The sequence below is a fragment of the Schistocerca americana genome, chromosome 4, assembly GCF_021461395.2.
Source record: "Schistocerca americana isolate TAMUIC-IGC-003095 chromosome 4, iqSchAmer2.1, whole genome shotgun sequence".
NCBI classification, from domain to species: Eukaryota; Metazoa; Arthropoda; class Insecta; order Orthoptera; family Acrididae; genus Schistocerca; species Schistocerca americana.
Window position 1 is genome coordinate 725388380 of NC_060122.1, and position 25095 is coordinate 725413474.

Consider the following 25095-nt stretch of genomic DNA (forward strand, 5'->3'; position numbering starts at 1 on the left):
ATTGACTCCAGTCTCAGAAACTGACAAACGGCCAGGAGAGTGGTGTGCTGACCACATGCCCCTCCATATCCGCATACAATGACACCTATGGGATGAGGACAACATAGCGGCCGGTCGATACCATTGGACCTTCATGGCCTATTTAGAAGCAGTTCAGTTCTAGTTTTAGCAAGGGTAAAGAATGGATATCTCCTGGGATTAAAATATCTTGTACAAATAAGAGAACTCTACTTAATTCAGAGGAGAAATGTGGTCTACAGTTGAAACTTCATCACCATCGGTGTTGTAAAACCTTCCAGCCTGGCATTAAAAAAAGCAAAATATAAGTACTACACATTAAAAAGATTTTCCATGGACAAAGCAAGAACAGTTTGACGTATTAATTAAACAACAAACAAACTAAATAGTGATCCAAATTAAACTAATTGCTCAGAATATAAATCTGGCAGAAATGGTGACACATTATGAACTTTGGTCACCAGATTCAGTGATTACTTCCTCACAGTGGCACAGATAATGCACCCAGTAATAAACTATCAAATATAGATGCATTAGATTTACATTGGCACCATCAACAAACATGTTTCATAAACACAATTCTTAGGAGATTGCAAAATTTATCATGTCACTAAAAAGCAATTATTCTGCTGACTATGAAGATGTTTCTAGCAGAAATCTTGTGTTGACTTTGTGGGTACCTGACCATCAACAATGCATATCTGAGGTAATAAGAATCTTTGGTCAGTGGTTGAGCTTCCATTATGGGGTGGTGGGTAAAAATTATTTTCTCTGGTATTTAGTTTATAAGTTGAAATGTTTCGTAGTCTTGTACAATTTTTGGATACCACAACCCCTGACAAGTGCCTAGAAACTATTTGTATGGTCAGAAAGCAATGGAGAATATGCTGTTCATTGTCTACAGTCCACAGGTCCAATATTTAGCTCACTGACACTAAAATAAAAAGTTCTAACACTCTGAGAATAATGTAAAGGAGTCAGGAGCCATAACAATAAATAAAGGTCTGCTGTCATTTAACTGTTCAATATATTGTGTCTAAATTTCACATGCACACGTATCAATTTTGAAAATTGTGAAAGCTTGTCTTATCATACTTAGCATAATTCAGAGACAATTTCTTCTCTTTGTTCCTGATTATGTAAAGTTAATTGCTTTCCTTGAAGTGGGGAATAATCTTGGACATTTGCCACAAAGTTTTCCATAATACAGCAGGTGGCACACAGAACAGAACACCAAATGACAGGTTTTCCAGATAAGTTCTTAATCCAAGTACATTCACTTTTACACTGTTGCACAAGATACATATGATATATCATTTGACTGAAACAAAAGAATGTCAGTCATCTTCAAAGCCATCTGAGGCTTAAGTGGCCTCTATCACATACAGAATAATGGTACATTCTGTAGTAGAGTTTAGCACCTTCCAGTACGATTGGCAATGATCAAATAAGCTCCCAGGTGTAGACACCACATTCTTTATACAGGGTGTACATAAAGCCTGGGAACACTTTCAATTTTTTATTGCACAAGAACTAAACATTGTATAGATGTCATACATATTGCATTTGAAAGAGAAACTCCGAAAGTTTTTTTTACAAACATTTGATATGCGAACCATGAGTGACCCAGAAGATGTCAATATGGTAATCGAATTCTTGCCATACACATCCCAACATGGCATCATCAACTGTGGCAGTCACTTCCCGTATTCTCTCTTGGAGCTCTGCTACATCACATGGTAGAGGCGGTACATACACCAGATCTTTAATGTCTCCCCACAGAAAAAAGTCACACGGAATGAGATCTGGTGATCGGGGAGGCCATTTTATGAAACAGCTCTCCCCTTCTGTAGTACGGCCAATTCATCGATGTGGCTGCTCCGTGTTCAGATACCCATGAACTTCATGATGAAAATGGAGTGGAGCTGAAAGATGAAGGGAGAGTCCATTTGCATTTGAGGCATCAGCCATTGCTGCAACATCTCCAAGTAGGAATATCCAGTGACAGTGCTCTTAGCGAAGAAGAATGGCAATACTGTGTTTGACCTGACAAGGCACAAATAATATTTACCTTTGGGGAATCACACTCAGATGCAATGCAATCGTGTGGATGCTTTGTACTCCAGATTCCTTGTTGGTGGCTTCTTACTGTGTTCTAAATATCCATTGAACAGTTGTAGCACACTTGTTTTTGTCGAACTCCAACACACAGAAGGCTTGCTCTACACCTGAACTCACCATGTTTGCGATTAGCACAAACTATTGGCAAATTTCCAAACCATGCTGTGGCAGTATAAATGAAAAAAAAACTTCAAAATGACATATGTTTGATATCTGTACAATTTTTGGTTCTAGTGCAATAAATAATTGAAAGTGTTCCCAGACTTTATGTACACCCTGTATATGCTCAGTGTGGATGGCAAAGAAAACACTTGTTCCAAAACTGCTTCCATCGTTGGCAGCAGCGCTCAATCAACACTCTTTATGACTATCATATTATTTGTATTGTTGTTAGTTGAAGACTAATAATGGTACCAATTTTTCTCTAAGTAAATTCCCATAACTCTTAAATTTTGAACTCCAGAATTTTTCATTTGGAACCGAGGGTCAATGGTGGCCTCTGAACTGCCCCTTGTTTTAATTTCTACACCTTTGTAAAATTACAATATTTTCCTGAAACTTGGTACAGCTTCATTATTACTTATTGTAAATATAATGGTCACAGTGGCCATCTGTATTTTGTAACTTAATAATGAAGATTAGTTAACCTAATTTGTTTTTAAAAATTTTTTGTATGAAAACTGGTTTTTTCTTAATAATTCAAAAGGTGAATGAGGTAGCTTCTGGACAGAAGTAGAACTTTGTAACTATAATATTTTGTGTCTATAAGCTTCTCAAAAAAGTAGAGTAATTCAAAAGGGTTAGCTTCTTAAAATTTTCTGCCATAAGTTTTTTCTGATAAAGTGCATCTGATTCCAAAATGAGATCTTTCTAGCTTTAATACTATGCACCTCTTGGAATTTAACGAAAAGTAGATTTTCAAAGGAACTGATTAGTGAACTATGCATAGATTCACAATATTTGACCTTTTCATAGTCTTACACAATCTTCCCATGTTTTGAAGCAATAGTTAATATTTTAATTCTGTAGAATTTTATGCTACAGTCTCTTTGTTAGCAGCTTGCGGCATATGCTAGGTTCTATTGTCCTGATCTTGGCCAAGTGATGAGGAAAAATCAGTCCTTCATGCACCTCTCCATGCATGCTTGCTTTCTTGCAGCATGAGAAGAGTATCTCTGATGTTATGAGTCTGGTGTGTGCTATTATAGCATATACACACATCTTTTATCTCCATATTAAGCAATATATTGTGTATGATTTCCATTCATCTGCTCTCTGCATTTCACTATAAACATTCCAACCAAGAATTCACACAGTGGTGAGTCCACAGGAGCAACAGCAGCTACTATAACTTAATCAGTGTACTTCATCTGATTGCTTTCACTACAACAATGGGGTCATACTACAGTTGCTGCTCTTTTGAACAACAGGTATGAGAAAGTCACTATCTTGGTGATCCACATAATTTTGTTTGTTACATGGACCAGTCTATATTATGTGTGAAACTGGAAAGTGACTTCCTTACATGTCATACTATGGACTACAACAATTATGCATGTGTGCCCCAAGAATGTTAAATGACTTCCAACTTCTTCACAGATTTTGGTGGCAACTTCAATGCTTCCTGGAACTGACAGGTCAATATGCTGTCAACAACTTCAGGTCTACACGGTAGCCCCCCTCACTTGGTTTTATTGATTTGTCCATGTCAGGCACAACCCAGCTGAATCTGTTCATAACCTCAAGCAGGGTCCAGCTGGCTGAGCCATGTGAGAAGATGTTTTAACTGCCATCTCCCTCAGAGCACATGGCCCAGAACACCAACAACAGTTTTTTAAGGAGCATATACACAACAAAGTTCTCGTCCTGAGCTACCACCATTCCAGTGGTAACATCCAGCAACCTGGTTTGAAACAAATGACTACATCCTACAAAGCCAAGGCATCTTCAAAAATAAGTCAAATTCATCTCTGTATTGAGCAACATAAGAAATCATGCTCACATTATCAGTGATGTCGTGTTAGCACCACTGGCAGACAGTAAGTATGATACAACCAAAGGGGCATTGCTTCACTCGTGTTTTTGTGAGAAAACATCAGAGCATCATTTGTAACAGGTGGTTTACAAGGGCACACCCAGCAATGGAATGCCAGCTTTGACGACATCTCCATACACCTGCCCCTTTATGTCTCATGCCAGACATCATGGCTCCTCAAACTACCACCAGAACTACAAATGGCAATGATCTCAGATAAAAACAAAACATTGGAATGCTAGTTAGACCTGGTTCACAGACTTTTTGCAATCCTGCAGCAACAGTAATACACAGATATACTAGACACGATGACCACCACGAATACATTCTCTGCATGGTAAACTGCCATACCCACTAGCAGTCAATGCAATCCATGCAGTTGCATACACTGATGACAGTGATATTATTAACCTCTGCCACAAGGCCATTGACCTTCAGCTATGCCAACCCCATCCACACCAAACAGTAACATATTAATTATAATATTGTATTAGGTACCGAAAGCTGGTTGAAACCAGACATAAAAAGTAGTGAAATTTTGAACTTGCATTGGATCATGTTTAGGAAGGATTGGACTGATGCTATGGGAGTTGGTGTGTTCACTGCAGTTAAAAGCTGTTTAAATGCAGTTGAGATCAATACTGGGTCGGACTGTGAAATGGTCTGGATAAGGCTGTCAATCAGACAAAGATTGACCATTGTGTTAGGTTGTTTTTATAGACCACCAGCATCCACAACAAATGTTGCAGAATATTTCAGGGAAAGTCTTGAGTACATAGGAAATAAATATCCAAATTATCCATTAGTTATAGGTGGAGACTTTAATCTGGCATCCATTGACTGGGAAAATTACATGTTTATCACAGGGGGCAGAAGCAAAGACTTGTGTGAAGTTATTCTAGGAGCACTCTCAACTTACAACCTTGAGCAATTGGTTAGAAACCCAACTCAACATGGGAATGTATTAGATATCTTGGCAACAAACAGACCTGATCTTTCTGAGGAAGTTAATCTAGAAGAAGTTATTAGTGACCATAATGTTGTTGTGGCTTCTATGTCAGTGGAAGTCGCAAAAAAACCAAAGAAACAGTGTCGAGTTTTCTTGTTTGGGACAGCAAATAAAAGTGTCATTAATGAATACCTTCATTGTCAGCTCTAAGCAATCACTGCGGGACACAAAGATATTGAGCATCTTTGGTCGGAATTTAGAGGTATTGTCCTCCATGTGCTAGAGAAGTATGTGCCTAGCAAAAATATAGGGGAGGGAAAGGGTCCACCTTGATGCAACAAACATATTAGGAAGATGCTGAGAAATCACAGAATTTTGCACAGTCATTTTAAACATAGTCACTGCCCTGTTGACAAACAGAAATTATGCAAAATGAAAGCAGCTGTCAGAAGGACAATGAGAGATTCCTTTAACAAATTTGCAAGCAATATTTTATCTGCAGATTCTAAAAATAGCCCCAAAAAATTTTGGTCATACATAAAATCTATGAATGCTACAAATAATTCAATACCTTCTGTTGTTGACAGTATGGATAATGTAACTGATGATATTAAACAGAAAGCCGAAATTCTAAACCTAGCTTTCAAAAACTCATTTATGGTAGAGGACTGCAGCACCATTCCCCCTTTCGATTATCGAACAAACTCAAGGATAGCTGACATAGTGTTTAGTGTATAATTCAATACCTTCTGTTGTTGACAGTATGGATAATGTAACTGATGATATTAAACAGAAAGCCGAAATTCTAAACCTAGCTTTCAAAAACTCATTTATGGTAGAGGACTGCAGCACCATTCCCCCTTTCGATTATCGAACAAACTCAAGGATAGCTGACATAGTGTTTAGTGTATCTGGGATTGTAAAACAGCTAAGATCCTTAGATGCCAGAAAGGCATCTGGCCCAGACGATATCCCCGTAAGATTATATGTTGATTATGCTACAAATATAGCACTATTCTTATCCATCATGTATCAGAGATAATTGGAACAGTGGAAAGTTCCATGGGACTGGAAGAAGGCCCAGATCATAGCAATCTATAAAAAGGGTAGAGAATTGGATGCACAAAATTACTGGCCAATTTCACTGACATTGATTTGTTGTTGAATCATGAAACGTATTTTGTTTTCAGCCATAATGACCTTTCTAGACTCTGAGAAGCTCATCTTCAGAAACCAGCACAGTTTTAGGAAACAGCAGTCATGTGAGACACAGCTGGCCCTCTTTGTGCATGATATACAACAGGCTCTAGATACCAGCTCCCAGGTTGATGCCATATTTGTCGACTTTCAAAAGGCGTTCAACTCAGTTCTGCACTGTCGCTTGCTCCAAAAAGTACATGCTTACGGTCTATCTGATGACATATGTGGTTGGATAGAAAGTTTCCTAACAGACAGGGAGCAGTATGTCATCCTGAACAGAGTGACTTCAACAGAAAAAAGTGTAACTTCAGGTGTGCCCCAGGGCAGCGTAATAGGTCCGCTGCTTTTTACGATTTACATAAACTATCTGGTTGATGGTATTGACAGCAGAATTTGTCTGTTTGCCGATGATGCTGTAGCCTATGGGAAAGCAGTATCACACAAAAGTTGTGAACAAATCAATGAGGATTTGCAGAAAATTAATGTGTGGTGTAATGACTGACAGCTATCTCTTAATATTAGTAAGTATAACCTACTGCATATATCAATGCAAAAATCCCCATTAATCCACGAGTACAAAATAAATGCCCAATCTTTGGAAGCGGTAACATCCGTCAAGTATCTGGATGTGACTATTTGAAATGATCTCAAATGGAATGATTAGATTATACAAGTAATGGGTAAGGGGAACTCTAGATTGCAATTTATTGGTAGAATCCTGAAGCGAGGCAGTCCTTCAACAAATGAAATAGCTTACAATACATTAGTTCATCCAGTCTTAGAGTATTGTTCGTCTGTATAATATCCTTACCACTTGGGTCTGATTCAAGAGATGGAGAAGGTCCAAAGATGAGCGGCAAGATTCATGACTGGTACATTTAGCAATCATGAGAGCATTACAAATCTCATAGAAAGTTTGAAGTGGGACACACTTGCAGGTAGACGGCGCACTAAACGGAAGGGGCTGCTCACTAAATTCTGAAATCCAGTCTTCACCGAGGATGTAGAGTACATATTATTACCACCAACTTTCAAATCACGCAATGATCACCATTCAAAGATAAGGGAAATTAGAGCTCGTACTAAGGGGTTCAGACAGTCGTTTTTCCCTCGTGTGATCTGCAAGTGGAACAGAAGGGGAGAAAAAGGACTTTGGCACAAATTGTGCCCTCCGCCACACACCACTTGATGGCTAGTGGAGTATATATGTATATGTAGGTGTAGATGTAACATTCCACACACAGGCAGGTCATCACAATCAAGTCTGTGTTGGCTCTACTCTTGCTTCAGTGATGAGCAACTGCTCCACGCCATGCAACCACCCAGATATAAGACACAATCCAAATTGCAGCACACAGTGGCAACACTCATAGTTCAAACAAATGGGCCAAACTAGGTTTGTCCCAACTCTAAGTGACAATGGTGGACTCTACATGATATATTAATCAACAAATCTATAATTTCCTCATAAGGAGCAAACAGTAAGAATATTGTGTTTATTAGATAACAAGAAATTTTTGTAGTGGCCTCTTTAAGGATTGCCCAGTTCTTACACTCACTCCACAGTGCATTTACTGATGGTTTTTGTTGCCAACAGTAAAAATCAGTTACAGCTGAACTGCAGTCTTAATAATTTCAATACAAGACCCAAAAAAATGTCCATGTAGACTTGTCTAGGATTTTGAGTGAAGTCATAAAATATGGGGCAAAGGTAATGAATGAACCTCCATCCAACATAAAGTGAGAAATTAGAAATCACAACCAATTAAAAAAATTAATCATACCTCATGAACCACTGTATTCACATATTTAACAATGTGAAACACAGCATTATTATGAATACTTGTACTTACTACATAATTAACAGAAATTTTCAGTCCTCGAGTCCAGATATTCAGATAATATATACAAAGAATATATTATGAAAAGGACAGATTGCTGCTCACCAAAATAGAGGAGACATTGAGTCAGAGACAGCTTCAAGTAAAACACTGCTGTATATCTGGACTTTCGGCCAAAAGACCTTCTTCTGAAGTAGAAAACATACGAACATTCACACAAGCACAGCTCACACATGCATGACTACTGTCTCTGGCCACTATATAGTAAGTATCAGTGTTCATTCTAAAGCTGAATAACAATTACTCACATACTGTAGTGATGACTGTGTATTTAGAGATGTATTTAACTATGCTGTTTGAAAAATTCTGATATAATCTGATAAATAATAGGTTACTAATGGAAGATAAACATCAGTTACTTAATATAACTAGATCAGTGGCAACTTTTGTTTTAATTTACTAGGATCTGGCATAAGCATAAACAACATTGGCCAGTATAGTGATCATTTATTGTCAGTATGGTGTACAAATTAGGTTTCTGTAATTTAGTTGCTTTTTGGTAATGCATACCTTGGGTCATTCTGCAATACTGAAGGGTCTCCTTATTTATGGGATCTATGGGACATGATGAATGAATGAATAAGATGTATAAAATACGAAATGGAAGTGGAAAAAATTTAGGATTAAAGGAAACCAATAACCGAATGGTAGAAACTTAAGAGTACAGGTACAGGTATACACACACACACACACACACACACACACACACACACACACACAAGTAAATAAATAAATAAAGAAATTAAATAATCCTTTAATGGGATAGAGTACATACACACACAAACACACACACACACACACACACACACACACACACACACACACACACACTGAGTGGAGTGGTGGGTCTGGCACTATTTACAAAATATTCATTGAGAGTATCCCAGTCAATAGGGTACTGTTTTCTTTATTGAATTTATTAATAACAATCCTGGCTACTTTACATTTATTTTTTGTGCAGTGGACCCATGATAGTGATAATTTTATTCAGTATATACTGGCACTTGGTGGTGAATCTGTAATTTATAGGGATGGTTTGAAAAGTTCTCAGAACAGAATAGAATAAAAATACTTACAGCACTAAAACATTTTTTATTTCTCAATGTAGTATCCTTGTAGATTAATGCACTTGGTCCAATGATGTTCCAGTGTCTTGATCCCATCTCAAAAATGAATTTCCTCCAGGCCTGCAAAATAGTCATCAACTCCAGCTATCAATTCTCCGTTTGAAGTGAATCTTCATCCACCAAGAAAAATTTTCGGTTTTAGGAAGAGATGGAAGTCTGATGGAGCCATATCAGGTGAATAAGGCAGATGTGGCAAGAATTCATACCTTAGTTCATGTAATTTTGCCATGGTGACGGCAAATGAGTGAGTGCGTGTGCACGTCAAGAGTCATGGCACCCATCTTGCAGATAATTTTTTCATTTCTAATTCTTCAATTAAAATGTGATATACCCTTTCACATGACATCTGGCATGACATGCACTTTCAATGGATGACCCTCCATGACCAATTTGTGCACTTCTGCAGTGATTTGTGGTGTAGTGACACATCTTGGCCGAACACTGCATGGATCATCATCTAAGCTCTACTGACCAAATTTAAATTCATTTGTCTACTTGGCAATGGTTGAATATGAAGGAGCAGAGTCCGCCAGTGTATTCTGGAAATCGGCATGATTGACCTCTGCTTTTATACCTTTCTTTATGAAGTACTAAATCACTGCTCAAATCTTGATTTTTTTCCATCTTCGCAAATCACTATGCGGGAACAACAACAGAGCCACTTCACCAGCCCACCTCTCTTCCAAGTGCACTGACATGGCATGTGTTTACAGGCAACAATCCAATGAATATCACGTGAACAACTTGTTGCGACAGCACTGACCTCTTGTGGTCATTCCGAGAACTTTTTGAACCACCCTCATACATTTTTGTTTGTCTTTATTCTGAGTGTTGGTATAACTGGCACATCTAATGTATTCAGTGACAATGCATTTCAATGCTGTAGTGTGACACTCATTTCTTCCTCAATTAAACAAAAAATAAGAAGAATTCTCCCACAGGAATATACCTCCATTTGATTACCCTGTATGTGCAGTTACACTCATGCAATTCCACAAAGAAATGCTTAGATATCAACCATGATCATAATATCCTCCTTCCATATCTGCTTGTCTCTCTGAAAGTTGCAGGGGCACCCCATGCACTAACAAAATGTTTGTGGGCACTGTATAGTTTTAAGTTTCTCTCGTGTAGTATAATATTGAATATTTCTCAGGAATGCAGCCAAATGGCATTGGCCAGCAGGGAAGATATTTCAGCAGACTAAGTTCTTGTGATCTTCAGATGTTCCCTGATGACTGATTTTTTTCTGTGGGGTGCTGCCTTTATATCACCTCTCCTCACCCAGAGCTTCCAGCCAGCTGGCTCTGGCTATGAACCTGGTACATTGGCGAGCAATTACGACATCAGAGGCCTTGACATCAGTGGCCTCAACATCAGGGGCCTCAGTCACATTGCAGCAGGTACTGAATGCAGGTCTCTGCCAGTATGATGACTATGCACCCTCATCTTCTTCAATTACCATGATGGGAACAGATTTTTCACATAGATTGCCACTGTTCTTTGATCATGCTTGAGACTGGTCCCAGGCCTTTCTTAATTGAAAGTCGCTGTCTTTATTTTTGTAGTTCATTAAGTACTTAAATCTCTACAGACACTTTTAGAATACAGTCCTAGAGGGGGTTGCCTTGATGGATCATTGAAACAATTTGATGCCATTGTAATTCATTGAATGTCCGTGGAGGATGCAGTGCTCTGTCACAGCAGACTTTGTCAGCTGTTCATTGTCTGTGTGAGGTTTATGCTCAGTGCATCTCTCCTACACTGTTTGGATAGCCTCACCTATATACTTTTTCCCACACTGGCAAGAGATGCAGTAGTCTCCCAGTGTCCAGAGTCCTAGGTCATTCCTGACTAATCTCAACAAGACTTTTGTCTTGGCTGGTGGTGGAACATGCACTTGATACTATTTTTTCAGAGTAGTCTTCTGATTATCGCTGATATGTTCCCAACATGTTGCATAATCACCATTGCAACAGGTTTCTCTTTATCCTCAGTAGGTTGTGGTCTCGGCTTCTGAGAGTTATTGGAACCGTTTGTACAGAACATGACTGTAGGTGCTGCAGTTTGGCTACTAGGCTGCCATGGTCCAAGATTTTGTGTACTCTGTGGACTAGTGTGTTTAGGACACCTTCTCATCGTGAAGGGGCATGACAGCTGGAGACATGCAAGTACAAATCTGTACATGTGTGCATTATGGTAGAAACTGTATCCCAGTGTGCCATGTGGTAATCACTTGATGAGCACATCCAAATATGGAAGTTAATTTTTTCTTCTACTTCCATCATGAATTGGATGTTCTGGAGAAGTGATTTAAGCATTGAAGGAAGTCTTGTAAGTGATGTTATCCATACTGATTATGAATGTATCACCTACATAAAAAATAAAAGCATGAGGGCTTGTAGACTGTTGACTCCAGGACTACTACTTAATGTGCCTCCATGAACATATTGGCCACCATTAGTGATAGCAGGCAGCCCATAATTACTCCATATGGTTGTTTGTACAGACGGAACATGATAGTCTAGCAGCCAAACTGCAGCACCTACAAGCTATGTTCTGTACAAACAGTTACAGCAACTGCCAGATGCAGAGTACTGTAAGACAGAAGAAGCCAAGACCACAGCCTACTGAGGATGAAGGAAAACCTATTCATGTGACAGCTATCCCATACATCAGAAACTCGTTATCAAAACTCAAAAGAATACTCTGTAAATGTAATAGTAAGTGCATTTTCACCCACCAACTAAGATGAAAGGCTTGTTGGAATCAGTCGAGGATGACCGAAGAACTGCAGAAACCTGGAGTCTACCACATCCCTTGCCATTACATAAAAATGTATATAGGTCAGACTATCTGGATGTAACAGGATAGGTACACTGAACATAAACACCGCACTGACAATGAACAGCTGACAAAGTCTGCTGGGGTAAAGCGCCGCATGTCCCATGGACAGCACCAAGTTGTTGCAACAATCCAAACCTGGGAGTGTACCCTAACAGAGGTTGTAGAGAGTCAACTATATGGTGAACTAATAAATAAAGACATTGGCTTTCAATTAAGTCAGGCCTGGGACATAGCCTTGAGCATGGTCAAAGTGCAGCAGAAATCTTTCTGTAAATCTGCTCATGTCATGGCAACTGAAGAAGATAAGGAGACATTAATGTCACATCAGCAGAGACCTGCATCCGCTGCTGGCAGCAACGTGACTGCGGACCCTGAATCAAGCCCCCGTTTTCACACTTCCCCAATGACCACACCAAGTCTGCACTCAGAGCTGGTGCCCAGCTGAAAACAACTAGTCATTAGGAACATCTGAAGATGACAAGTTGGTTTGCTGAAATGTCTTGCCTTCTGGACAGTGCCACTTCACTGAAAAACATTCAAAATTAGTCAATCCTTTTTTTCCTCTCCAGGCCTCTAATAGAACTGAAATGGACCAGGAACCAAAAACATACAAATTAACGAATGGGATTATTTGTATGAGACATATGACTTGCCAAGTATAAGATGTGCTGAATGGACAGCCATGTAGGAAACACAATAACTAGATAAATGTTTAGGCAAAGCTGTCCTTAAGAGCTAATGGACACCAGTTCCATACAACATTACTGCTGTCGTGACAGTGTCTATCATTACTAGTTAACAATGCCTTAAACATTTCAGTCCAAACAAAATTTCTGCCTCTGTGTGTGGCAATTCACCTACTTTGTTTCTTCGTTTGTTGTCCTCAGTGTCGACATACTGCATTGCTACACTGGCTGAAAAATGGGTTGTGGATTCCAACACTGACTACTGTAAGTAATGTAGCTGACAGGTGCACAGTTGTGTTTCATCGTACTTTAATTTCACTGTTCACAACCTCCTAATAATACACAGTTATATGGCCAGTGCACTGTTGTTTAACTTTCGATAAGCCTCATTAATAGTGTGCATGCAAACCTCCAAATACTGCTACAGTAGTTTCCTGTTGAACATCTACGAGCAGTAAAAACCTAACCACAAAGTTCACAGTTCAAGGAGCAGACACTTCCCTTGTTTTTAACACATGACCTAATTGTGTAACACTTATTTCACAGTTAAGTTGAAGCATTGTTATTGTTCTGACCAACGTAGGCTCCTCGTCTGAAACTGGGGCACGGACTGACTGTCTCAGGAGCAAAATTGGGCCCTTATATACCTTCACAATAACAGGTACTGAAACTACACATTGTTCGAAGTTAAACTTACAAAAATTACAGTTAAAACTTAACTCATTCAATTGACTGAACACATCAAAAAATTCATTCCTTTTAACAGTTCCTTTTACTACAAGGGTTAGGCTGAATTATTTGTTTAAATAATGAAATTAACATATATAGTTATGCAAACAATACTTTTGACAAAAATGTTAATTACTGGTGTTAAATTCTTTAAAACCTTTCTCTTTTATGAAAATACAGATTATACTCACTTATGTTAATGGCAATTAGTTCAAAAATTAAAAAAAAGAATTTAAGTAAACAGATTGCAAAACAAGAGGGGAAGAAAAGTTCCTTCTACTACAAGGGTTAGGCTGAATTATTTGTTTAAATAATGAAATTAACATATATAGTTATGCAAACAATACTTTTGACAAAAATGTTAATTACTGGTGTTAAATTCTATAAAACCTTTCTCTTTTATGAAATACAGATTATACTCATGTATGTTAATGGCAATTAGTTCAAAAATGAAAAAAAGAATTTAAGTAAACAGATGGCAAAACAAGAGGGGAAAAAAAATATCCCAGCTTGTTTTGTCACACATGGATTGAAAATTAACACGCTACCTCCAGTCACACACATGTTGTTCTTTTAGTGAACAGTTAGATTTATCCCAAATATCTCTGTTGTCAATTTGTCATTTTGGACAGCTTATGTGAACTTCACTACTTTTCAGAAACACATACTGTTTTGACACTTTTTTGCAAATGATTCTATAGCTGGTCGCAAATAATTTCATCTGAAGTGACAGGCATTTGAATCCCGCACTCAGACATCAGCACTGACATATACATGGTATGTATGTAATGCAATCCTGAGCCATTTAGGTGTCTCTTATAGCTTTGAGCATATGGTAGAAATGTAGGGTATCACACCCATAGTTGGTTACAGGAATATTGAAGAATCCATTAAAGATTTCCACAGAACTTAACATCAGAGACGCACGGTTCATATTAGGAACAAAGCTGCACATTGTGAACCTTATCAAATTACCATAAGCAACACTGGTCATTCATGTGTGATGTATAAGGACAAGTAAAAAATGTGTAGGCTTTGGATTGAAATATTGTGTTTCTACATAAAAATGCATTTATTTTTCAATGTAGTCCCCTTTTCTGTAGCCCTACTTCTTCCAATATTTTTACAGTGAGTACAATCCATTCTTCAAGCGCAGTTCTAAAAGTCTGCAAATACCTGTCTATAGCTGCCATAAACCTTTCATGAGACTCAAAGAGTTTTTCAGTAATAAATTTCTTAAGATGTACAATTTGTTGGAAGTCAGAAGGGCCCATATCTTGTAGACAAGGTGGATGTTCCAATAAATAGTATTTAAAATCCCTCAGTTATCCCACTGTCTTAAACGCCTCTGGGGAAACAAGCATTGCTCTGATGGAACATAATTTATTTTGTTTATTTAATTTTAATTTTCTTTTATACATTTTGCAAACTATGCCTCTCCTTGCTTATTTCTTAATCCAGACGATACAGTTGATTTGCATAGCATTCATCACTCATTGTTTTACACTCCATAAGTTCTTCAATAGGCAGACATCTGTTTCCCATCCCAGAAGATATTGGCCACACTTTTGTGGCAGATGAATTCTGCCTTCTACCTCTTTCTTTTGATTAGTCATGATGTAGCTATTTGATATAACTTGTATGATCCAAAACCATTTTGTGTGTTTTCTCAAATTTCTAATCTGTGTTTGGAGATTTGGGACATTAATCATGTGAATCACCTGCAAGAAAGTTATGGTATATTTGAATACACCATTATTTATTTGCTTGGATTTTAAGAATGTGCAGTGTTCGAGTTTGTCAATGTGAAGCAACATACACAAAATGCGTGTTTTAAAAATTCTGTATAAATAATACCAGTCCACAGATTAAGTTGACACCTGACATATTCTGTTACAAAACATGTGCTAACACAGCAATAAGAAAATTCTGTTTGAATCACTGTTGTCTCTATGCTGGACTGAGATATTTGCCTTTTTCCCACCTACACATTTGTGCTTGAAAACTGTGTTGCAGATGAAAATTACATTTTATTTATTATACTGAATTCCTTACAGGGTATACTTCAGGTACAGTAGCATTAAAACAATTGTAATTTGTATGCAGTGACAATGTATGACAATTCATATATTTACTTGCAGGATACAATGTTCGCATTAGTGGACAGGATGTGGGTAGAGGTACATTTTCACATCGGCATGTGATGTTGGTAGACCAGTCAACAAATGAAATGTACATTCCACTGAATGATTTAGTGGAGGGGCAGGAGGGACACCTTGAGGTATGAAGTTCTACTATGTATTGCTGAAACTTTTATTTGTGCAGCCTTTATTTAACAATGTTCTGAGGAAAGCTATGTTACCTTCAACAATACAAGAATCTGCAAGCCACAAAAATCCGGTACAAAACAGATTAAGCAACTTAATGATACTTTGCACTGTTTCTTCTAGTTCGTATTTCAAAAAGACTTAACCATTATTTCCTGTGGTGTGTTTTGTTCTGCACTTTTTTTTGTACTTCAGTGAAAAAGTTACTTTCTTTCTTTAAAGTCAAATAAGATTTTACTTTTCAGGATATGCTGAATAGATATTAACTACTAACAGCAACACTGCAAAATCTACTTAGAGTACTTTTCCATCCCTAATATTTACATACCCTAATCTGTGGAGACATTCATAACACACTGAATTTATTTATACTTCTACAAACAACCAGTTGAAGCCAATTCTCTGTTTTCCATGTATTGTATCATGTTGCATGTCTGTTCACTTCACCAACACATATGAATCCATAGATCACAACAAATACAGCTGTCACAGTATATCAGTTTCATTCATTACTCATTCAGATTAGTTGCATAAACTTCGCTGTTTACTGCTGTGTCCTCAGTGAATGAAAATTTCAACAACTTTCTGGGGGCCTTCTTGATGGCATTCAATGAATGCTTTCCTTTTATGGCTATAAAAACTGACACACCTAAGAAGGGATCATGGATAACAAGGAGTATTCAGATTTCAAGTGTGAGTAAAAGAGAACTTCGTATGGAGGCAAACGTCAATTCAGACCCAGAATTCTTAAATTATGTAAGGCAATATAAAAAAAATTTTTGATAAAGTAGTGAGACAAGCCAAAAAATGGGCTAATAGTAATTATATTTCTAATGATAAAAACATATCTAAAAACAAAGATGATGTGACTTACCAAACGAAAGCACTGGCAGGTCGATAGACACGCAAACAAACACAAACATACACACAAAATTCAAACTTTCGCAACCAACGGTTGCTTCATCTGGAAAGAGGGAAGGAGAGGGAAAGACGAAAGGATGTGGGTTTTAAGGGAGAGGGTAAGGAGTCATTTCAATTCCGGGAGTGGAAAGACTTACCTTAGGGGGAAAAAGGACAGGTATACACTCGCACACACACCCATATCCAGCCGCACATACACAGACACAAAATGTCTGCTTGTGTCTGTGTATGTGCGGCTGGATATGGGTGTGTGTGCGAGTGTATACCCGTCCTTTTTCCCCCTAAGGTAAGTCTTTCCACTCCCAGGACTGAAATGACTCCTTACCCTCTCCCTTAAAACCCACATCCTTTTGTCTTTCCCTCTCCTTCCCTCTTTCCAGATGAAGTAACCGTTGGTTGCAAAAGCTTGAATTTTGTGTGTATGTTTGTGTGTCTATCGACCTGCCAGCGCTTTCGTTTGGTAAGTCACATCATCTTTGTTTTTAGATATATTTTTCCCATGTGGAATGTTTCCCTCTATTATATTCATAATGATAAAAACAAGTCTAAGTCAATGTGGTCATTTGTAAAGAGTGAATCAGGTATCAAGAAAGGCAGACAACCAAAACTTGAATTAGTAGTGGCAGATGAGACTGTTTTGGACCTTACACAGATCTGTGAAGTTTTTAACAGGCACTCCACAAATCCATGTAAAACCAATGAACTTTCATCTACAAGTCTGTATCCTGTTTCCACTTTATGTATCTCCACTGAATTCAAATTCACCCATATATACTATTCTTAAGTAGCTGATGTCATAAAGTTCTTGAATTTAAATTCTGTAGGTTGGCATGAAATTCCTACAAAAATAATAAAGGCAGTCACCCATAGTATTGAATACCTGCTCTGTCTTATAATCAGTCAATCTTTTGAGGAAGGGTGGTTTCCTGATAGGCTGAAGTATGCTGAAATATGACCCATTTATAAAAAAGACAGACATGATGAAGTAGGTAATTCTCAACCAATCTCATTGTCATTCATATTTTCCAAAATATTTGAGAGAGTTGCACATAACCAGATAGTTAACTATAATAATCTGCATAATATTATCCAGAACAATCACCATGGTTTCCAAACGGGGCACCATACTATGCAAGCCATCAATGAACTTATTACACAAAGTAGTAGCCAATTTAGGCAGTAAAATGAATTCATCGAGCATCTTTTGTGGCCTAACTAAAGTCTTTGACACAGTAGACCACAAACCACTACTTTGTAAGCTACAAGCGTATGGTTTTAGTGAAAATTCAATGAGTTGGATGTCATTTTGCCTGAAATTGAGAGCTGTGTGAGAAATAATGGTCTGAAACTAAATCTAACAAAGACACAAATCATTCACTTTACCGCAAAACAATCTATACAGGATATACTTGAAGTATCATATGAGGACAATCACCTTGCACCTCAAACTGTACCATGTTCTAGGTGTAATGCTGAACAAGAATTTATCATGGTCAGAACCTGTAGGTTCCATGTGGTACTGTCTACATAGTCTAATATATGCAATGAAAGTTATAAGTAGTATAATAGAAACACAGTAAAAAAAGTTGTATATCATGAATATTTTGTGTCTGTCATTAGATATGGTATAATTTTTTGGGGATCAGAGAAAACAAACTTACAAAGAGTCTTTAGGCTACAGAAAAAAATCACTAGAGCCATGGCAGGTGCACAGTAAAGACAATCATGCAGATCTCTGTTCAAGGCCCTTGCTCATATGACTGTTCCTGACCTCTGTATCTATGAGACAATTAATTTTTCTAACCAACACCCACAAGTTTTTGAGAACAACCTGTTTAAGCATGATTATGAAACAAGAAATCGCAATATAAAGTACCAACTCATAGGCTAAAACTGCTGGAGAAGACATCTTATTCTATGGGTATGAGGCTGGGAAATAAAATCTGTGAAAAATTTAAAAATTATAACCATAAGAATTTGGACTTCATTTAAAGAAGTACCTAGCAAGTAAATATTATTACAGTGTAGAAGAATTTATGATTGACTGTCACAAATAACTATGCCTGGTGTTTAATTTTATTCTCTTTCATGCTAAAAAGTACTTTAAGTAAATATTTATTCTTAATTCTACTTTATTTCAGCATGATTATATTAAATCATTTTGTGGTACTTAAACTTATGAGACAGCTGTAAATTATTCTGTATACCTACAATTAGAAATTAGCTTTCACTTAATGTCTCAATCATTTGACTGTGTATGACATATTATGTGACAATAAAGTTTCTATTCTATTCTAACAGCTTTCTTAATTTTTTGTGCACAGTACAATTACAAAACTTCAGAATGTACAACATCTTTCATTTTTTGGATATTGTGTGGTAAGAGTATGAACTGGTCATCTGAAATACTACTTTGGGAAAGGGTGATGTGCTACTGACTATGTGAAAACTTTTTCTTATTGTTTAAAGATCTTGCTGTTGTAGTTAAAACTAACTGTGAGGAAGAAAACAAAACAGTACATTTCCACAACACAACTGTAATATGCAATCTGATCGTAGATCATTTCCACTGTATCTGAGTGTCCAATGAATAAATCAGTTGGGATCATTGCTAATGTGTTCTGTGAGGCTAGTAGCATCATTGACATAATTTTGTACACTTTCAATCTGTGAATGGGCATTGCAGACTGCCCACCACCTTGTCCCTCCTTCTTGCCATCTACTTTGAGCAGTCCTCTAATTGTGAACATGCCTCATAGGATAACTATATGATGTTTGCTCTCATCTTTTGGGTGTGACTCCTGGATATGTGTCCAGAAGGTGATGGAATTTTCTATCCACCAGGAAAATGTCAAGAAACACATAACTATATGTTTTTTTTTACCTGCCCATGATGGAAATATAGATTAAGAGACTCTCATTGATCTCATCGTTTAGCTCCCTCATATTTCCTTACTTGGTGGAGACTTGAATGCTTGTAATGTGCTTCAGGATTACAACTCCCTCTACTCCTGTGATTAAACTGTTGAGAACATCATGTTTTTGATCCTCTTTGCTTGCTGAACACAGGGCTGAGCATACAGGTTAACGCTGTTACATGGTTATCCTCCTACATGGTTATCCTCCACCACAGCTCTATGAGAATGATATTCCAGATATTGCTGAGTAATGATACACACTCAAATGTCTACTTGCTCATCTGGATACACCAATGAGTTTTTGCAGAGCTCTAAATGAACTTGCCCCTTGTGAGTGCTCGTTGGGGTGAACTGGATATTGCACAACCAATTGTTTGTTTTTTTACATAAATACAACCTCCAGGAGAAATACCACATAAGCAGCTGTAGTAGTGCATTTATGCAGAAGTTTTCAGGTCAGGATAGAAAACAGGTTGTCCTTTGTTATAATGAAAAGTACATCTCGCAATCAAAGCCAAATGTGGACTTCTGAAGACGTCTGCTGATAAGCTCACATTCTTCTGGGTGGCAAGTGTAAAAAGTACTTACACTAGTAGAGAGTAGAAGAAAGTCATTACTACAGTTCTTGTAGCCGGTCATTTGGTACACCTCAGAAGGATTTCAGGGGAGAGATAGGTGGTGATCCATTAACATTGTAATGTAAGCTAAAAACCTCATGAGCAGTCTAGGAGAAATTTTCTGACCACAGTGAAGCATTATTTTGAAATCTCACAAACACAGAAAAGAATCCAGCTTTCTGCCAGTACTGAGACAATGATGAGAGAAACATTTGAGACTTCACTTCTGCCAAAAGTGGGTGTCTAAAAATGCCCCTTTTCCATATGTGAGCTGCAGTTAACAAGTGATGCTTCATCTAGTCTCCATTGATAAGGAATCCTGTTTAATCTTTTGTCGTAATGTGAGTAACAGGAAATTTTCTTGCCTTGTGAATGGAAACTATTTTAACCTCTCTCCTTAAATATGAAGAAGTCAAAATATGCCAAAGTTTCCATTGTAGTGTTGCCGTCAACAGGAGCATGGGAAAGACCATGGAGCAGATTATCAGGTGCCACATTCTTTGGATTTTTTAATGTGGGCTTGTTAGTCACATTTGATGTGGGATTTTTGAATGTAGGCTTCCTGGTCACTTTCATTGTGGGTTCAACACTTGTTCATCTTTGCTACTTGAAAACACAACTGTTCTAATGATCAAGTGCTCGTAACTTTTTAGGTATGCATTTTAGAGCAGTTGTTTATGGGACTTTTTGTTCTTGTTTTGGTCCATACTACCAGTTCCCAAAATATGGAAAGCAAAGAACTTGCAGCAGAAGAGATTTGTTTTGCAGTATCAAAGATGAAAAATTGCTTGTAGCTCTTAAGGTATGCATTTTTGACCCTATGTTTACAGAGACTTTTTTGCTTCTAGTATCATGTACTTTGAATTGTATGCATTTACGCCATTAATTATGATACACCCTGTATATGAGATGTTTTTCTTCTGACAGTTTTCAGATAAGAATCACATTTGTTTGTTTCATTTTACCATAAATTATTTTGTTCTGTGTAGTGTTACTACCTTCTTGAAATTTCAGGTAGCAAATAGTATACTGTCAGAAGAAGCTGTACTTGGATTTGAATATGGAATGAGTATTGAAAACCCAAATCGTCTTGTTATATGGGAAGCTCAGTTTGGAGACTTTTTTAATGGTGCTCAAATACAAATAGATACATATATCACAGGTGGAGAAAGTAAGCATTAAAACAATACAATACTTACACTATTCCTTTGTTATAGTAATATAAAATATATGTAATAATTATTCAAAAGGAGTCCATTTGTTTTCCTTTTTCTTTTGTTTTATACAGCCACAACACAAATGAAAACATTTAGCACCATCAGTTAAAATATCGTATACTCTGTGTATCTGTGGAATAGAATTAGAGCTGAAATTTTTATATTAAACAATGAAAACTACAAGTTGGAATATCAGCAATATAAGGGGAAGATGATTTGCTATTCACTGTTTTGGCCAGAGTCTTCCTTTGAAATAGAAACACACATTCATTCACACAAGCAAGCACACCTCATGCACACATGACCACCATCTCTGGCAGCTCAGTCCAGAATGCAGCTGTCATGGTCTGAGCTGCAGGAGATGGCAGTCATGTGTGCATGAAGTGTGCTTGTTTGTGTGAATGTATGTGTGTGTGTGTTTCCCTTTCTGAAGGAGGCTGTGAAAACTAGTATGCAAGTGCGTTTTCACTGAGACTGTATGCAACTCAACATGTCACATTTATGGTGAGTAGCAATTTACACACATCATAAAAAGTTTTGCATCACCCCACTTCCCAGAACTCCTGAAGACAGACATTGACTGTGGATATTGTACCACAGACACAGCCCCTTTGACTGTTCAGAGATGTGAGTAAATCCATCAAAAGATGTAAACAAACATGCATGAGCAGCGCCTATTAGACGGACGGGGTCCAACAGCCAATCACTTCCAGGCATTCCACCAGGAAGAAGGTACATTGCTCATGCTGTCTGCAGTTCAACCATGCCTAGACAGTCAATATTGCAGTTCGATCGCATCTGCATTGTTACTTTGTGCCAGGAAGGGCTCTCAACAAGGGAAGTGTCCAGGTGTCTTGGAGTGAACCAAAGTGATGTTGTATGGACATGGAGTAGATACAGAGAGACATGAACTGTCGATGATATGCCTCACTCAGGCTGCCCAAGGGCTGCTGCTGCAGTGGATGACTGCTATCTATGGATTGTTGCCCAGAGAAACCCTGACAGCAACACCACCCTGTTGAATAATGCTTTTTGTGCAGCCACAGGGAATCATGTTACAACTCAAACTATGCACAATGGGCTGCATGATGTGCAACTTCATTCCTGACGTCCATGATGAGGTCCATCTTTGCAACCATGACACCATGCAGCACAGTACAGATGGGCCCAACAACATCACAAATGGACTGCTCAGGATTGGCATCATGTTCACTTCACCAATGAGTGTCTCATATGCCTTCAACCAGACAATCATTGGAGACGTGTTTGGAGGCAACCCAGCCAGGCTGAATGCCTCAGACATACTGTCCAGCGAATGCAGCAAGGTGGAGGTTCCCTGCTGTTTTGGGGTGGCATTATGTGGGCCTGGTGTACGTCACTGCTGGCCAGCCTCGTGATGACTGGGTGTTGTGTGATGTCCTTAGGTTAGTTAGGTTTAAGTAGTTCTAAGTTCTAGGGGACTGATGACCATAGATGTTAAGTCCCATAGTGCTCAGAGCCATTTGAACCATTTTGAACTGATGGTCATGGAAGGTGCCATAATGGCTGTATGATACATGAATGCCATCCTCCGACCATTAGTGCAACCATATCAGCAGCATATTGGCGAGGCATTCATCTTCATGGATGTCAGTTTGCGCCCACATCATGTACATCCTGTGAATGACTTCCTTCAGGATAACGACATTGCTCGACTAGAGTGGCCAGCATGTTATCCAGACATGAACCCTATCGAACATGCCTGGGATAGCTTGAAAAGGGCTGTTTATGGACAATGTGACCCACCAACCACTCTGAGGGATATACATCGTATCACTGTTGAGGAGTGGGACAATCTGGACCAATAGTGCCTTGATGAACTTGTTTATAGTATGCCATGATGAGTACAGGTATGCATCATTGCAAGAGGACGTGCTACTGGGTATTAGAGGTACCGGTGTGTGCAGCAATCTGGACCACCACCTCTGAAGGTCTCACTGTTTGGTAGTACAACATACAATGTGTAGTTTTCATGAACAATGAAAGGGTGGAAATGATGTTTATGTTGATCTGTATTCAAATGTTCTGTACAGGTTCTGGAACTCTCGGAACCGAGACAATGCAAACCATTTTCTGATGTGTGTATCTTTTCTTTGTATTGTTGAAATTGTTATATAGTAGATTTTATTTATCATATATTATTGAGTGCCCAATCTGACTCTTACACTCCCATCCCCCTCCGTCCCCTCACCCATATGACTGGGAATCAAACAGCTGAAAATTATAGTGGACAAAATTGGCTAAAAAACTATCAAAAACTATTGCTTTTCTTTTGCAGCTGTCACTATATGAAAGCTGATGGATTAGAATCAGCCTGTCAGAAATCAGTGGCAGAAAATGGCATGAATGTTGAATTGTAAAAATGAAGTACTTAATCCACTGTGTGAAAATGAGATGAGAAAAATGTCGTATCATTCTCATTCTTATGTAAGGCACTTTTATGTAGTGGAGAGCTGCAATATTCTGCAGCTTTCAATACCTTTGGTATCATTGCAATACCTCTTTTCAAGTTTTATTTCAAAATTTTTGCTACTTGTTTAGTATGGACCTTTTTCATGATTTATAAATTTCTGTGTGCCTCAAATCTCTGTAAAATTAGCAATTTTAACTAGAGTTGACTCATTTGTGGAAATTTACCTGTTTTTGATGTGCAACTTTCATGTTTGGAACCTGTTCAGAATCCTAGTGAAATAGTTCTGAATATTTATTCATTTGAATCTTTCATAGGTCGATGGATGACCTGTTCTGGCTTAGTAATGATGTTACCTCATGGTTATGATGGTGCTGGGCCTGAGCATAGCTCATGTCGCATAGAGAGATTTCTGCAACTGAGTGATTCCAGTGAGACTACACCAGATGGTGATGATGTTAATATTCATATTGTGAATCCTACAACACCAGCTCAGTACTTCCACTTATTAAGGAGACAGGTAAGTTAACTGTACTAGGTTCAAAGAATAGTTCCATAAAAAATGTCAAAAATATAAAAACACTCATTAGTTGAGACAGGTAAAGCAATGTATGAAACAGGGATCTAGGTAAAAAACAAAAAAAGTGTTCACATTACACAAAAAAGCAATAAGGACCATTTTAAGAAGAAACACTTCTTAAATTTGCAGAAAATGTTTTAAAAATCTAGGTATCTTAACTTTCACATCATTGTACACACATAAAACAACAAGAAACATCACAAAAGATAGTTTAGATTGAGTTACAACTGCTAGTGTAAGTGTACACACCCACAACACTTAGAGAAGGAACAATATACATGACGGTAAGCATACCTAATTTTGGATACAGATTATGCCATGATTATCTTGCTTTAGCATAATTCTGACTACATTTTTCTTTGGTGTTACTAATATGTTTAGGTTGGGTCATGTTGTTGCACCCTCATACATCAACCATGTAGCTCAAATTCAATGACAACAATGAAAATGATA

General features: G+C 37.9%; 1 protein-coding gene across 1 annotated transcript in view; it reads left to right on the plus strand.

Annotated features, from left to right (window-relative positions):
* The window catches only part of LOC124612717 (probable 2-oxoglutarate dehydrogenase E1 component DHKTD1 homolog, mitochondrial), a 348152-nt gene that overhangs the window by 230116 nt on the left and 92941 nt on the right, over positions 1–25095 (plus strand). The window contains exons 13-15 of the mRNA XM_047141074.1: positions 15755–15894; positions 21411–21567; positions 24380–24582. Of these exons, the coding sequence (XP_046997030.1) occupies positions 15755–15894; positions 21411–21567; positions 24380–24582 (500 nt within the window). The remainder of the gene's footprint in view (positions 1–15754; positions 15895–21410; positions 21568–24379; positions 24583–25095) is intronic.